This window comes from Indicator indicator, chromosome Z, assembly GCF_027791375.1.
Source record: "Indicator indicator isolate 239-I01 chromosome Z, UM_Iind_1.1, whole genome shotgun sequence".
In the NCBI taxonomy this organism is placed as follows: Eukaryota; Metazoa; Chordata; class Aves; order Piciformes; family Indicatoridae; genus Indicator; species Indicator indicator.
The window spans coordinates 34,861,273-34,875,477 of NC_072053.1; the positions used below are offsets into that span (position 1 = coordinate 34,861,273).

Here is a 14,205-nt window from a genome sequence, read left to right on the forward strand (position 1 = left end):
TGGACTAGATGATCTTTTGAGGTCTCTTCCAACACCTAACATTCCGTGATTGTCACTCCAACCTTCTAGCTTCATATCCTTAGAGTTTAATACTGTGTGCAAATGTGAACTTGTTGTGTAATAGCAGCCAGAACAAAATCATTAATCAAATCATTGAGCTCTAGAGTGAGCCTTGTTTTTAAGTACCTTTCTTAGAACAGTGTTTGTGTTTCAAGTCAGCTAAAATCTGTATTAATTGATGTCTTTATAACTAATTCTACCCAATCCAGGGGAGTAAAACTAGCCAGGCAATAAATAGGCTGCAATTCACATATACACACATGAGCACCTTCCCAGTTGCCCTTGCAAAACAAGTATGGGGTACTGGAAGTTGAGGGTGAGGTGAACAAGAAGGCAAAAGAGACACCATCAGGGGGGTTGCTTAAAGAAAAACACACACACACACACACACACACACACACCCCGCTTTAGGACCTATTCCCTTAATAAAAAAAGAGAAGGGTAATTGTTATTGGTGATTCTCTTCTGAGGGGAATAGAGGGCCCCCATATGTCAGCCAGATCCTTCCCACAGGGAAGTCTGCTGCCTCTCTGTGGCCTGGGTCAGAGGTATTACCAAAAGACTGCCTAGTCTGGTACAGTCCTCTGATTACTATCCCTCGATAGTTATGCAGGTAGGGAGCAATGAGGTTGAAACCAGAAGTCGAAAAGCAATCATAAGGGACTTCAAGGCACTGGGAAAACTGGTTGAAGGATCAGGGGCACAGCTAATTTTTTCATCAATACCCTTGCAGGAAGGAATACTGAAAGGAACAGGAAAACAGTTATGATTAATAAGTGGCTCAGTGGCTGGTGCCACCAACAGAATTTTGGGTTTTTTGATCTTGGGGAACTTTCTGTGGCACCAGGTCTGCTAGCAACAGATGGAGTACATCTGTCACAAAGGGGGAGAAAGATCCTAGGACGTGAGAATAGCCTATACCACAGGGGAAAAAGGGGTTTAGGAAGGGAGTTGTCAGGGCTCATTGACAGGGCTTTAAACTAGATTTGAAGGGGGAAGGGGTTGAAACCAGTCTCTCCAGACAGGAGTCTGAGAGTGATAAGCAGGAGTCAGGGTTAAAACCAGCAGCCCAACTGAAGTGCTTGTACACTAATGCATGCAGTATGGGTAACAAACAAGAGGAGCTGGGAGCCTTGGTACAGCAGGAAAACTGTGATGTAGTCGCCATCACAGAAACATGGTGGGATGATTCACATGACTGGAGTGCAGCAATTGATGGCTACAGGCTCTTCAGGAGAGACAGGTGAGAGAGAAGGGGTGGCCCTGTACTTTAGGGAGACTCTAGACACCATTGAACTAGAGATTAAGGATGATTGGGTCGAGTACCTGTGAGCATGAATTAGAGGAAAGTCCAAGAAGGCTGACACCCTGGTTGGAGTCTGTTATAGACCATCCAACCAGGATTAAGAGGTTGATGAATTATTCTATAAGCAGCTAGAGGTTGTCTCAAGACCACCAGACCTTGTCCTTATGGGCAACTTTAATCTGCCAGATATCTGCTGGGAATTTAACATAGCAGAGAGGATGCAGTCTAGAAGGTTCTTGGAGTGTATGGAGGATAGCTTCTTATCACAGCTGCTGTGTGAGCCTACCAGGGGTAAGGCTTTACTGGACCTTATCTTCACAAATAGAGAAGGGCTGATGGGAGATGTGGTGGTCAGAGGCTGCCTGGGGTCCAGTTACCATGAAATAACTGAGTTTTCAATATGCAGTCAAGCTAAGAGGAGCAGCAACAAAACCTCCACTCTGGACTTCCAGAGGGCAGACTTCAGATTACTTAAGGAACTAACTCAGAAGGTACCCTTCAATATCTCTTAAAAACAAAGGGGTCCAGGAGGGCTGGACCTACTTCAAGAAAGAAATCTTGAAGGTGTGGGAAGAGGCTGTCCCAGTGTGCCAGAAGATGAGCCAACAGGGAGATGACTGGCCTGGATGGGCAATGAGCTTCTGAATGAATTAAGGGAAAAAAAAGAGGGGAAAAAAGGAGATGTAACCCAGGAAATGTTTAAGGGTGTTGTTAGGTATTGTAGGGAAAAAAATTAGAGAGGTAAAAGCCCATTTAGAACTTAGACTGGTCACTGCTGTGAAGGAGAATAAAATTATTTTTGTAAATATATTAATGGCAAAAGGAGGGACAAGGACAACCTCCACTCCTTAGTGGACGTGGAGGGGAATATGGTAACAAGAGATGAGGAAAACACAGAGGTACTTAATGCCTTCTTTGCCTCAGTTTTCAATAGTAGGTTAGGTTGTCTTCAGGACAACTGGCCTCCTGAGCTGGCAGATGGAGTCAGGGAGCATTACAGTCCCCCTGTAATCCAGGAGGAAACAGTTAGAGACCTGCTGATCCACTTGGATTCCCACAAGTCTGTGGGACCAGAAGGAATCCATCCTAGGGTAATGAGAGAGCTGGCAGATGAGCTCACCAAGCCACTCCATCATTTTTCAACAGTCCTGGCTCACTGGAAAGGTCTCAGATGACTGGAAGTTGGCCAATGTGATGGCCATCCACAAGAAGGGTGGATGGAGGAGCCTGGAAACTACAGATCTGTCAACCTGACCTTGGTGCCAGGCATGACTATGGAACAGGTCACCTTGAGTGCAACCACACAGCACCTACAGGATGGCCAAGGGATCAGGCACAGTCAGCAAGGATTTAGGAGGGACAGGTACTGCCTGACCAACCTGATCTCCTTCTATGACCAGGTGACCCGCATGGTGGATGTGGGGCAGGCTGTTGATGTAGTCTACCTGGACTTCAGCAAGGCCTTTGACACTGTCCCCCACAGCAAACTCCTGGCCAAGCTGTCAGCCTGTGGCTTGGACAGCAGCACTCTGTGCTGGGTGAGGAACTGGCTGGAGGGCTGTGCCCAGAGAGTGGTGGTGAATGGTGCCACATCCAGCTGGCTGACAGTCACTAGTGGTGTCCCCAGGGATCAGTGTTTGGCCTGATCCTATTCAGCATCTTTATTGATGATCTGGAAGAGGGGATTGAGTCTACCTTTAGTAAGTTTGCAGATGACACCAAGCTGGGGGCAGGTATTGATCTATTGGAGGCTAGGAGGGCTCTGCAGAGGGACCTTGACAGACTGGACAGATGGGCAAAATCCAATGGCATGAGATTTAACACATGTAAGCGCCAGGTTCTACACATTGGCCACAAAAACCCCATGCAGGGCTACAGACTGGGGACAGAGTGGCTGGAGAGCAGCCAGGCAGAAAGGGACCTGGGGGTACTGGTTGACAGTAGGCTGAACATGAGCCAGCAGTGTGCCCAGGTGGCCAAGAAGGCCAATGGCATCCTGGCCTGCATCAGAAATAGTGTGGCCAGCAGGGAAGTTATTCTGCCTCTGTACTCATCTCTGGTTAGGCCACACCTTGAGTACTGAGTTCTGGGCTCCTCAGTTTAAGAAAGATGTTGAATTGCTTGAAGGTGTCCAGTGAAGGGCAACAAAGCTGGTGAGGGATCTGGAGCACAAGCCCTGTGAGGAGCAGCTGAGGGAGCTGGGGTTGTTTAGCCTGGAGAAGAGGAGGCTCAGGGGAGACCTTATTGCCACCTACAACTGGCTGACGGAAGGCTGTAGCCAGGTGGGGGTTGGTCTCTTCTTCCAGGCAACCTTTGAGAGAACGAGAGGACACAGTCTCAAGCTGTGCCAGGGGAGGTTTAGGCTGGATGTTAGGAAGAAATTCTTCACAGAAAGAGTGATTGCCCATTGGAATGTGCTGCCCAAGGAGATAGTGAAGTCACTATCCCTGGAAGTGTTTAAAATAAGACTGGAGGAGGAAACTTAGTGCCATGGTTATTCGATTAAATGGTGTTGAGTGATAGGCTGGACTTGATGATCTCAAAGGTCTTTTCCAGCCTGGTTAATTCTGTGGTTCTGTGATAATCTCATCTTGCAGCACTAATTTGGTCTGTGCTATACGGTTTCTGGAAAGTGAAACTTTGTGTATGAGCGTATGAGAAGTTTGCAAATGATCAGAGACACATATGATGTATCATCTCAGCATCACTAATGAATTAAGTTAAAAAATCCAAAGGCATAAGGCCATTACTATATACACCAATTTCTGTTATGCTGGGCAAAGCACTGTCACAGAAATGACCTTTTGACTTCAAGAGCAATCCTTAGATCTGGTAAAGGGAGTCTGGTAGCAAGAATCCCTTGTCCAGATAGAAAATGTCATTAAATCCTTCAGGCACATCAGTAAGATTATGGTGGTGAATCAATTTACAATTGCTTTTATGAAAAAAGTTACAGATTTTAGTACTGATAGGAGAAAAATCTGGGAGTCTTATAGCAGTGTCAGGTGTGTGAGGAAGTTTGATATTAGGGAAAAGGAATTTTCCGCAATGTATTTTACTTTTGTTGCTGGGAAAGCTGTGACAAAGAAAAATACTTAGCTTCCTTTCATTCAAGCCCCACATAAAAATGGCAAGTGTCCAAAAAGTTAAAAATAGAGGGATTATCCAAGTCTTTAGATTAAAAGATTTCCTGTTTGCCACACATACTCCTTCTGACACCAGGTGCTTTATTTTGCTGATAGTCAGAGTATCTAAAAGCTTCTTTGTCCTACAGAGGAGTGGTACTGAATGTGTAGCACAGATATTCGATGACTTCCAGGGCAGAGATAGTGCCTATCCAGCAAGTTACAAAACTCTGAATATCACTTTTGCGGGTGTTCATAAAGCAAAGGCTACTAAAATAGTTTCTGAATGTTATGGACAATTTCCTAGCATCCAGACATTTAAAATTATTTAAAAAAATTAGTACCAATATGCGTATCATAGCCTGGCCAATTAAAGAACTTAATGTGCAAGTAAAACTGTGGAATTTTCCTGCCTTCCTTGGACTACTGCCCAAGGCATTGCAGGGGCTTGGCAAGTCATGCTTTTAAAACATTAAATGCAGCTGAACCACATCCACAGGATGGCAGTAGAAAATAGCTGCTGAGAAGTCCACCCTAAGTCAACGACTGTTGTTATAATTCAAAAGAAGAGAAAATTTCTCTTCTGACAGCCACAACAATACAAAGTTTGACTTAATATACCCTGCAAATAATGTTTACTACTTAGGGAATAAATTCTTCAGTCTCAGGAAGAAGAGAAAAGGATAAATATAATGAATTGAAGATAGGTGATTTAATTCTTAATTGTGATGAAGCCCTTACAAACTTATTTCAAAGGTATTAAAAAAAATACTTCAGGATGACTTCATTTTATAGCACACCTTGAATTCTAGATATTCCTGGAGAAGCATCAATTGCAAATGTCTGGGACTTGTAGTAAAACTGATGAATTTTTCTTTATCTGATGCGATATGGTTTATTCTGCAGGAGATGACCTATTTCTCTTCCATTTTCTGTTTAGGTTTGGGTTATTGGTTGTATCCACGTTTCAAGAGTCTTGGCTTATGAAGTTGGTGCTTCCCAAGTTAGTTCACAAAAAGCTATTTATCATTTATATGAAAATAATGATTGCATTTTGAAGTCGTAAATATCTCCTCTATGTATCTACATCAGAGAATTTTAACTCTTGTCCATTCATCTTTATATATTACAGGCAAAGCTAGGAAACGGTAATGTTATTGAAAGCCCCTTGTGTACACACATTACAATTACCTCATCAAACCATTTTTTTTTCCGTAGAACTTTGCCAGTGCACAGAGCAAAGGAAGGCTGAGGGTAAAACATAAATATAATGAAGAAAACTTGGTTTCCCTCATCTGCTGCATAAGATGGAAGGTTGAAGAGAGCAAGGTGAGAAAGAAATCTCATGGTTAAGGTAGTTGAGTGCTGTCAGGCAAAAGGATGCAATCCCTACCTCCACCATAGAATTTGTATATGATGCAAGCAAGTCACTTATAGCTAAATAAATGGTCATTAAGTGTGCACATTACATTTTCTGGGTGCTCAGCTTAGCACTTTTGGGTTTGTGTTGCTAAAGTGCTGAGCACTTAAAGCTGCAGTGGAAGTTATACTTAGAGCCCATTCCCTCTTTGAAATGTTTGGTGGCTGGGACTGTTGGTACCACTTTTTTTTCCTTCTCCTGATGGACAATACTTAAGTAATTTTTAGCAATATCTTTTTCCTCTAGGCCTCAATTTCTACATTAGCTCCTTTCAAACCAGTGTTTGAAAATAGAGAAAGTTTATGAAAGAGTATGAAAGCACCCTAGGAATATCCAAAAATATTCATCAGAGATTTAATAACTCTCCTTTAGATAAGAGGCTGTAGAATAGTTTGGTTTGGCCTTCAAGAAGATCACAACAGACCAAAGGCTTTTCAGAACCTGCTGAATCAGAATATTTCAGGCCATTAAGAAGATAAGGCAAAAAAACAAAAGCAAAGATGAGACACAAGATGAGTTAATATAAGTTCTTTACATTGTGGAACTGGTTAACTTACTTCTTACTGGAAATAAGAGAATTTATAGCTAAGTATCAAGAATGTCATCTAAAATTAGATTTGTTACCACTGTGTATATCAGCTGGAAGATGGAAACCTGCTTATAAGTAGCATTAATAACATATATTCACCTTTCAATACAACTTAGTAATTTACTTGAGAATAATTTGAAATTCATACAATGTCTAACATTTCTTACTTTAGCAGTTGTGCAAATCAACTGAGCTTTTATAAAGCACACACAAGTAAAAGCTATGCTAAAATGGCATAAAAAATTGAAGTCCCCGTCAAGAATATAGGACAAACCACCTAATTTCTTCAAATCCAGCCAATATGAAATTAAAAAGTAAATACAAGGATGAGTGTGAATGTATACAGAATCCAAATCTGTGAAGACTTCGAAGCAACTTTCACTCTACCCTATGGGCAGCTAATGAAGAGGAATTTAAAATGTGTGCCATCTATCATATTCAGTACATATTTCCAAATGGCTGACCACACCCCCACTTGATTATAAGCCAAATCAATCCCTAAATAACCTGGTGTATGATTTATGAAACACCTTTCATATAATGCTGCACAGCACTGGCAAAGCCCCAGTGGTTTGGCAACTGGCTAGTCTCCAAGAGGAGTTGTGCAGCAGGAAAAGGAGGGGCTGCCCAGCCTGATTTCTTGTGCATGCTGGAAAGAACTGGCTTCCCTGCACACACTTTGCTTCCAGGCCAACCTCCAGTTGCCCTTTGCTGCTGGTCTGCGGTTGTTTCACTGATTAGAAGCAAAAAAAGGTATATTTTGAAACAGTGAATAAGTGAAACAGTGACAGTGAGCAAAGTTGTTGTGCCTAGACTGCCTTTTTAGGGGAAATTGGAAGCCAGTTTCAGGACCAGATTCACTCTGGATGCAGCTTTGTATAAAAAAAGGACATCATCTTAAGTATGAAGGACCTCATATGCAAAAACATATCAGGCATTTTCTTGTACCACATATGTCTGGAAAGGTTGTTCATCCACACAGATCTCTGCATATATCTGTGGCAAGGCTATGGAGATCAGAGGAAGCTGAGAAGGAAAGCAAGACCATCAGAGGTGGGCAAAAGTGGCTGTTAAACTGCTAAGATTTTAATGTATTTTCAAAAGTGCTCTATGTATCATGAGGAAGCTTTGCCCCAGTCTAGGAAATTTCTTTTAAAAATTGCTTATAATCCATCTGGCAAAATCTGCCATTGGTGGCTCTATCACCTTCATAACTTTTGGAAAAAATCTTGTCTACAGTATATATCAGCAATGTCTTTCTTGCCACAAGTAGATTTGGCCTATCAGCCTTTTTATATTGATAATACAAAACTGCAAGTTTTCATTCCCAGTTATCACAAAAAGCACCAACAACTCAGCTGCAAGTATATTTCTGAGGTGGGATTCCAGACAGCTATTATTTTGTACATAAACTTTTTTTAAAAAAAGAAAAATAGGGAAGAATTTGCTACAGTCCCAAAGCTAGTAGAAACTATTGAAAGCAACTATTCACTGCAAGTATAAATGCCCTAGAATATATATCCATTACATTCCTTTCATTATTCCTAGTAATGATGATTGGTTGCAATTCCATTAACATCACTGGATTTAGCAATTACTTTGCTCTACTTAAGAAAATATTTGTGGCTGCTACATTCAGGAATGCCAAAGAGATAGCTATTTCTAAAATATATTTATTAGATTTATATCATAGGGTTTGGATAGGGTTTTAGGCTTGATCTTAGAAAGAAGTTCTTCATAGAAAGAGTAATTGCCCATTGGAATGGACTACCCAGGAAGGTGGTGGGGTCAGCGTCCCTGGAGGTGTTTAAGAAAAGACTGGATGAGGCACTTAGTGCCATGGTCTAGCTGATTAGATAGGGTTAGGTGATTGGTTGGACTTGCTGATCTTGGAGGTCTCTTCCAACCTGGTTGATTCCATGATTCTGTGTGATTCTGTGATGATCAATTCTTGCTAGAAGAGCAATTTCCTGAGGTATAAAAAAATTCCAGTACTTAATACGAAAACCTAGTGCTTTGGTGTTGCAAGTAGCCTAGTACAGCTATTCGATACAACCGCAGCAGTGGATGTCCATGTCGTGTGTGAAGAAGCATATGTATTTTTCAAGGCCAACAAAAAGAGAACAGTGAAGTCAGTTTACAATTTTCCTCTCCTGATAAGCAATATTAAAGGCAGTTGAACCCTTGCCCAAAAACTTAGGCTTGCCAGCAAGGCGTCACATACAATCAGAAATATATTTCACTATATTTGAAATATCTAGTGAATGACAGAATGAACAGCACTGTGACACTGTCCCTTGGCAGGAATAATGGCAATTTTACACAAGATTGGTTTTAAGGAGGGTAGCGGGGAGAAATACCTCAGTTTGTTCAAGAAAAAGTGGCTTTCACATTTTTACACTTGACATACAACAATGCATGCCACAACAGTTGTTCCTTCAGTCCATTAAGGAACATATGATCAGCATCAAAATGCACCTTCTATCTAAAAAAACCCCTAAACACATCATCTAGCTGGACATGAATATTGTCCTGAGTTTTCCTGCAAGAGCCCTGAATAGTCGGGAGCAGTGTCTGAGACATTCTTGTATCCAATTAGTGTGGAGTATGAACACTCTTCGTAACACTGCATACAAATTTGTTGCATGAGCTCAGCATGGTTCAAGCCTACAATCTCTTCCAGAAGGTGCCATTTGGCTCCAGACTGTGATTTTTATTATCACTCATACCATTTCACAGCCAACAGACAAATGCAGCTATATTGGTGTTTTGGACTGACTGCTACCTTCATAGACAGTTGCTCTAGAGGAAACGCAGAAATATTCCATTACTGTTTTCAGAAATACCACTCATCAGCTATGTTTTAAATGAGATTAGCATTTAGACCCCCTTTTTTTCATATGAAACTACATTTGTGGCATTTTCTTGGTTAAGCAGTATTTGATGTGAAATATATACTAAATAGCTTTTCCCCCTTGCTATTCACAAGACAAACTATTAATTATTCTCACTCCAAACTTTACTTCCTCTGTAAAGCTCATGTGGATCCATCTATATTTACCATTTCTTCTGGTACACAGAGACAGTGTCAGTGAGGTTAGGGAGAGTGTATCTGCCCATACCTTCTATCTGTAGGATACAGCTCCACAGTAATGACATCTAGAGAGTTCCATGCTGAGATGGTGAGGCCATTGTAGAGGCACAGCATGCCTATCATCATGGATTCACTGGTCCCAAACCACAGGAAAAAACAGCTGATGCCAGACAGAACCATGGAACCACCTAGTTACAGAACAAATGAAACAAACATGAGGCAGAGAAGTATTTAAACAGTGATCTCTCTTTGTTTTGGTCTAACTGTTCAACAAACACTATGTAGCTGAATAACTGACCCATATATTTGAGTTAAAAACTAGAAAGACTTCTGCTGGTAACACCAGCCAGGTGAACGAACAATCATTGTAAGGGGTTCATAGAAAAAACACATAACTCATCAAATATTGAAAAATATTGCGAAGTATTAAACTGGAACTCTCTCTGAACTCCCAAAGTAAGCTGCGTGGGGAAAACTGCCCACAGTGTTCCTTGTTCATCATCATCCACAACTGCATGAAACTTGTTCATATATTGTAGCAATAAAGACACTGAGTGGGAATTGTGTTTTTATAGCTATGTTCTTGTAGAAAATGAACACAATGAACTACCACATAGTTATTCAAATAAATTGAAACCATATTTGTCATCACAAGTAATTCACAGGAGATATCTTTTCATCTCTGTTACTTTACAAAATACTAAGAGGCAAAGGACTTCTGATTCTTCCAAATAGCTTCTCCACTAGCTGACGGTCACTTTCCTTTCAGCTGGAGAAAAGTGAATGGTCAGCATTCTCTAAAATCTCATCCCAAATGCTTAAATAATGATCTTGTAATATCAGCATGGAAGACAAACTACCGATAATTTGGCATAGCAGAACTGGTTATAGAACCATTTGGTCCTTGAGGGTCTAAAGTGGGGCTTTTTAAACTGGCACTTATGATGCTGTATAAAAAAAAAAGTATCCGTGGAAGGACGTTTGGCATCTCTTTGAAACAAATTCTTGAAAAAGAAAGACCTTCAGGATTTGGTGGTTTTCCTTGTTTTAAAGTGAAGCCCCTACCTAGCATCGTTAACCGCCCAATTCTATCCATCAGGAGAGCAGACACAATATTCCCTGGTAACACTGCCAAAGTTCCCAGGAAATTAACAAAGTAGATCCAGTAGGCACTGTAGTCATCATCAAAAGAAATCTGGCATCCTGTCCTGATGTGGTAAAATGTGCAATTTATCAATTCGCTGTCAACAAACTTATATTGCTCGAAATCTGCGGAAAGAAGAACAAAGAGTTCAGCTAACAGCTGACTCCATGTGCAGCTTTTGATTAAAGCATTTCAAGTTCAGACAATTGTAGTGACAACTTAGGGCTGAAATGGGGCTAGTTACTGCTGTTAGTTTTGATACCTTTCTGTCTTAATTGAAAAAAATAGGCAATACTCATGAAAAGGAGCATCACGGCTTTGAATTAGGCAAGTTATATTGCTGTTTTAAAGATCTGCTTGGACTGTATTTGGTTGAGGCCTATCAGCACCAGCAATCTTGCTTAAAAACACTGGGTATCTGCAAATTGCTATCTCTTGGTCTTGCTCAGTATCAGACCTAAGTATTGTTACAATACTTAGGAGAGTGGGAATGATAATAGACCAAGTAGTTTGAATCCTGAACTCAGATTTCCATGCCACAGCAAGCGCAATGCAAAAAGTATTTCACCATTTAGTTAGATAGCTACTTAGTTAAATAGTTTAGTTAGTCCCATTTAGTCTAAATAAAAACACATTAGTTAAAACAACCAGTAAAGAAGTAAATATATATTATCCTCTCTGAACTGAGTCTCTTTAGAGGTGATTAAAACTGACTCTCTGACTCAGTATCTGGTATCTCTAGCATAGGTGTGATCCTTTCACTTTTCTGTTATGCAATTATGCAGTCCTGTTGCTTTCAGTAACTTTTTGTTCTCTATAAGAGGACTTATTTTATGGCTTATTGGAAATGCAGAAATTATAAACATGAGAAAGTGTGACTGAATAATAAACGTTCAGGGATTATTCTCATAATACCTGTGTTGTAGAAGGTGGTATTCACAAAAGTACAGTTCCTGAAGTATGTGTTCAGTGAAGTAATGTCTTCAAACACACAGTTCTTAAAAAGTGAATCTTCAAAGGTTACTGATTTAAACTTCATCATGATAAATCTGCTCAATAAAAATATTTTGTCAGTCTACCTTGATGGATTACAAAGAGCAACAGGTCAAGCTGATGCATCTATACAGGTCTAAAACATCTCAACTACAGCAACATGGATTCCTCAAATGCATTCTACAGATGTATTTAATGATTAGCTGATTCTAGAATAATCAGAAAAAACATTCGCACTAAAAACAGTTCTACGTAGCTAAGGGTTATGACTGGTAATACAACTTCTTTGATTTTTTTTTATTATTACTTGTGTTTAATCACCAACCCAAAGCAATTTCATGACATTCATGGAATAGTCTTGTAAAATTGCAATTGTATTTTGAACTCACAATCAGAAATTGGGAAATTGTGTTCAAGAAATTCAGTCTCTTGGAACAAAGACAGACCTGCTAGTACCAAGCTGGAAAGAATTTATTTAAGAGCTTCATTTCTCCAAATGAACACACCATCTAGCTTTTTGTCAGTAGCTTTTCTTACTTCTGTACTTCCTACTGACTCCCATATAACTCCTAGCTAGGTCTTTGATCATGATTGTCAATAAAATAATTAATAAAAAAGACAATGACAAAGTGTATTATTAGTAGTAACTTTCTACCTCAATGTTATTAAATAATGCTGTAAGCCTTTTTTACTATAGTTCTAACAAATAATAACATTGTGCTAGTTGAATAAAACCACCAACAAACAGATATAGAAATATGTAATTCTATTTGTTAAATAGTCTTTCATTTCACATGAAGGTGTAGAAAAAGCTACACCTAGAACCAGCGCGATTTTGCTGTCAGACTTCACCCAAAGTGGCAACAGTTTGAATAAAGCTGTTGGAATCACATCTTTATGAGAAAGGAAAGAAAAAGCTAATTGTGTTTATCGCAGGAAAAATACTAACTGATTAATTCTCTTTGTGAAATGGTCAGAACAACGGTGTTTTGAGCCCATTAGTTTTAGTTACTGTATCATTTTTCATTCATGACAGACTCTGATTAAAATCAGTCTGGGATTCGGTGTCAACTCGTTATCATTTTTCATCTAGCACTTTCCCTTTAAAAATGCAGCTTAATTCCAGAGGAGAACAAAGAAAATTTAGCAATTAGTCAGTTGAAACAGAAACAACAGACTAAGTGTCTTATATTCTTCTAATGCACTTTTTACTTTTGTGCATGAAACACGTGGCGACTATATTAAAATTGGTCATAAAAATATCACTGCAATGATTTGAATTAAAACCTAATAGAAAAGTACTGAAGTGACAAGTACTGGTGAATCTTCTAGTTAGGAAAGAACATGAAGGAAACACTGAGATTGGAGGCAACTGGAGAACTGGTCTCCAAATGAGTTCATACTTCTGTGGAAAATGTTTTGTGATTCTCAAATAACTGCAGAGGCCTATTAAATTTGCACATTTAAAAGAGTAAATTAGTGTTTTAGAGTAGATTAATGTTAGTTTCAGTGTTTCACAAGAATTTTCAGTTCAAACTTATAATACTTCAGTTGAGAGAGAGTGCTGTTACTGACAGTAGATGGTTCTTTGTTAGGCAGTATCTACCTTCTAGAAAGGAGTAGGACTGGTATGCTGTGGATAGTTTTAAAATGAGATCACTGTTCCTTTTGACTACAGTATACAAACCTTTAACTGTGCCAAAACAAGTTTTATAAAAATAATTTTTAAATCTCCATATTATCAAAATCATGAATTTTATTCTCTTAGACATATATTTTCCTGTGAAAATCACAGAATCACAGAACTGTCAAGGTTGGCAGAGAGCTGAAGGATCATCTAGTTCCAAGCCCCCTGCCATGCACAGGGATGCTTTCCACTAGATCAGGTTGCCCAGAGCCACATCCAGCTTGGCCTTAACACCCAGGGATGGGGCTTCCACCATTTTCCTGGGCAACCTGTTTCACTGTCTCACCACCCTTACGGTGAAGAACTTCTTCCTAACACCTAATCTAAATCTACCCTCCTCTAGCTTGGATTCATTCCCCCTTGTCCTATCACTACCCGACACTCTAAAGACCCTCACGAACTTTCTTGTAGGCCCCCTTCAGATATTGGAAAGCCACAATAAGGTCTCCTCTGAGCCTTCTCTTCTCCAAACTGAACAACCCCAACTCTCTCAGCCTCTCTCAGTCCCCAATAGGAGAGGTGCTCCAGCCCTCTGATTATCCTTCTGGCTCTTCTTGGACATGTTCCAGCACGTCCAGATCCTTCTTGTAGTAGGGGCTCCAGAACTGGATGCAGTACTCCAGGTGGGATCTCACCAGAGTGGAGTAGGGGGGAGTATCACCTCCTTCAACCTTCTGGCTATGCTTCTTTTGACGCAGCCCAGGATCTGGTTGGCTTTCTGGGCAGCAAGAGCACACTGGTGGCTCATGTTGAGCTTCTCATCTACCAGCACCCCCAAGTCTTTTTC

At 40.2% G+C, this 14,205-nt stretch overlaps 1 protein-coding gene across 1 annotated transcript in view; it reads right to left on the reverse strand.

The window, feature by feature from the left end:
* The window catches only part of SV2C (synaptic vesicle glycoprotein 2C), an 88,159-nt gene that overhangs the window by 5,953 nt on the left and 68,001 nt on the right, over positions 1-14,205 (reverse strand). The window contains exons 9-11 of the mRNA XM_054397759.1: positions 11,654-11,787; positions 10,660-10,863; positions 9,623-9,782 (exon numbers count right to left, since the gene is read on the reverse strand). Coding sequence (XP_054253734.1) covers positions 9,623-9,782; positions 10,660-10,863; positions 11,654-11,787 — 498 coding nt within the window. The remainder of the gene's footprint in view (positions 1-9,622; positions 9,783-10,659; positions 10,864-11,653; positions 11,788-14,205) is intronic.